The sequence below is a fragment of the Aureococcus anophagefferens genome, assembly GCF_000186865.1.
Source record: "Aureococcus anophagefferens unplaced genomic scaffold AURANscaffold_950, whole genome shotgun sequence".
NCBI lineage: Eukaryota > Pelagophyceae > Pelagomonadales > Pelagomonadaceae > Aureococcus > Aureococcus anophagefferens.
In genome coordinates, this window is record NW_008706174.1 from 2,696 (window position 1) to 3,799 (window position 1,104).

Sequence of the window (1,104 nt, forward strand, 5' to 3'; positions counted from 1 at the left end):
CCTCCAGTTCTGCACGGGCTCGAGCCGCGTGCCCTGCCACGGCTTCCGCGCGCTCCAGCGCAACGACGGCAAGTACCAGCGCTTCTGCATCCAGTCGCTCCCGCGCAACGAGCTCCGCTTCCCGCGCGCGCACACGTGCTTCAACCGCATCGACCTCCCCCTCTACTCCTCTTACGCCGAGCTCGAGGCCGGCCTCAAGGTCCTCATCGCCATGGACGCGACGGGCTTCACCATGGACTAGTCCGCGACGGCGCCGGTTGGTCGACCCCCCCTTTTTTTGCACAGCACCCCTCTATTGATCTAACGCACGTTCGCCTTGAGTGCGCGTGGTCCACGGGCCCCGGCGCAGGCGCCAGGTGCGCCGGGCGCCAAGCAGGGGGCCACGGCCTGCCGCGCCGTGAATTGACCCGCACCTCGCGAGCCATTGACCCGCACCTCGCGAGCCAGAGGTGGTGCTGGCACCAGCGATCGGGCGACCCGCGACTGTGGCGACAAACCTGCTCGCGTGCGCCGGCGCCCTCGCGACCCCCCTCCGCCCACCGCCCGCCTCCTTCCTCGCGCCTTCACATCGGATCGTTCGTCCGCCCGCGCGATTCTTGATCCGCGCCCCGGCCGTCGGCGGACGTAGAGTGCCCGCACCCCCCGGTGCCCGATCGCGGGAGGGAGGAGGCGCTCCGGCGGGCGTCGTGGTCGCGCCTCGAGCCCCAGCCTCGCATCGCGTTCGCGCTCTCGATCACGGGCTCGCTCATGAGCTCGTAGACCTGCCGGTCCTCGACGCCTACTGACGCCTCTCGGCGACGTATACGGAGAGATGGGGCGCCCGCATTGGAGCCCTTCCGGCGCAACGTTCGAAGGCGACGCGTAGAAGCCGGGGAACGGGAGGGGTGCGAGGGGGATTCGCGCGCGCGCGCGCTCAGGCGGCGGCGCGGGCGACGACGGCGGCCTCGATGTCGTCCGCGTAGCCGAGGAGCATGAGGACGGACTCGGCCATGCGGTTGACGTTGCGCGCGGCCTCGTTCGTGCCGTGCTCCGTGGCGTCGGCGAGCGTCTGCCAGCCGCCGCGCTGCTTGCCTCCCGTCCACGCGGCGGCGGAGATGTCGATGG

General features: G+C 71.4%; 1 protein-coding gene across 1 annotated transcript; it reads left to right on the top strand.

Annotated features, from left to right (window-relative positions):
• Position 1: 1 nt before the first annotated feature.
• On the top strand, positions 2–208 carry AURANDRAFT_9888 (hypothetical protein; the record flags this gene model as incomplete). Its single annotated transcript, XM_009044869.1, has 1 exon — positions 2–208. A coding segment is annotated over one exon (207 nt), but the record flags the coding sequence as incomplete, so codon positions are not given.
• Between the last annotated feature and the right edge of the window lie 896 nt (positions 209–1,104).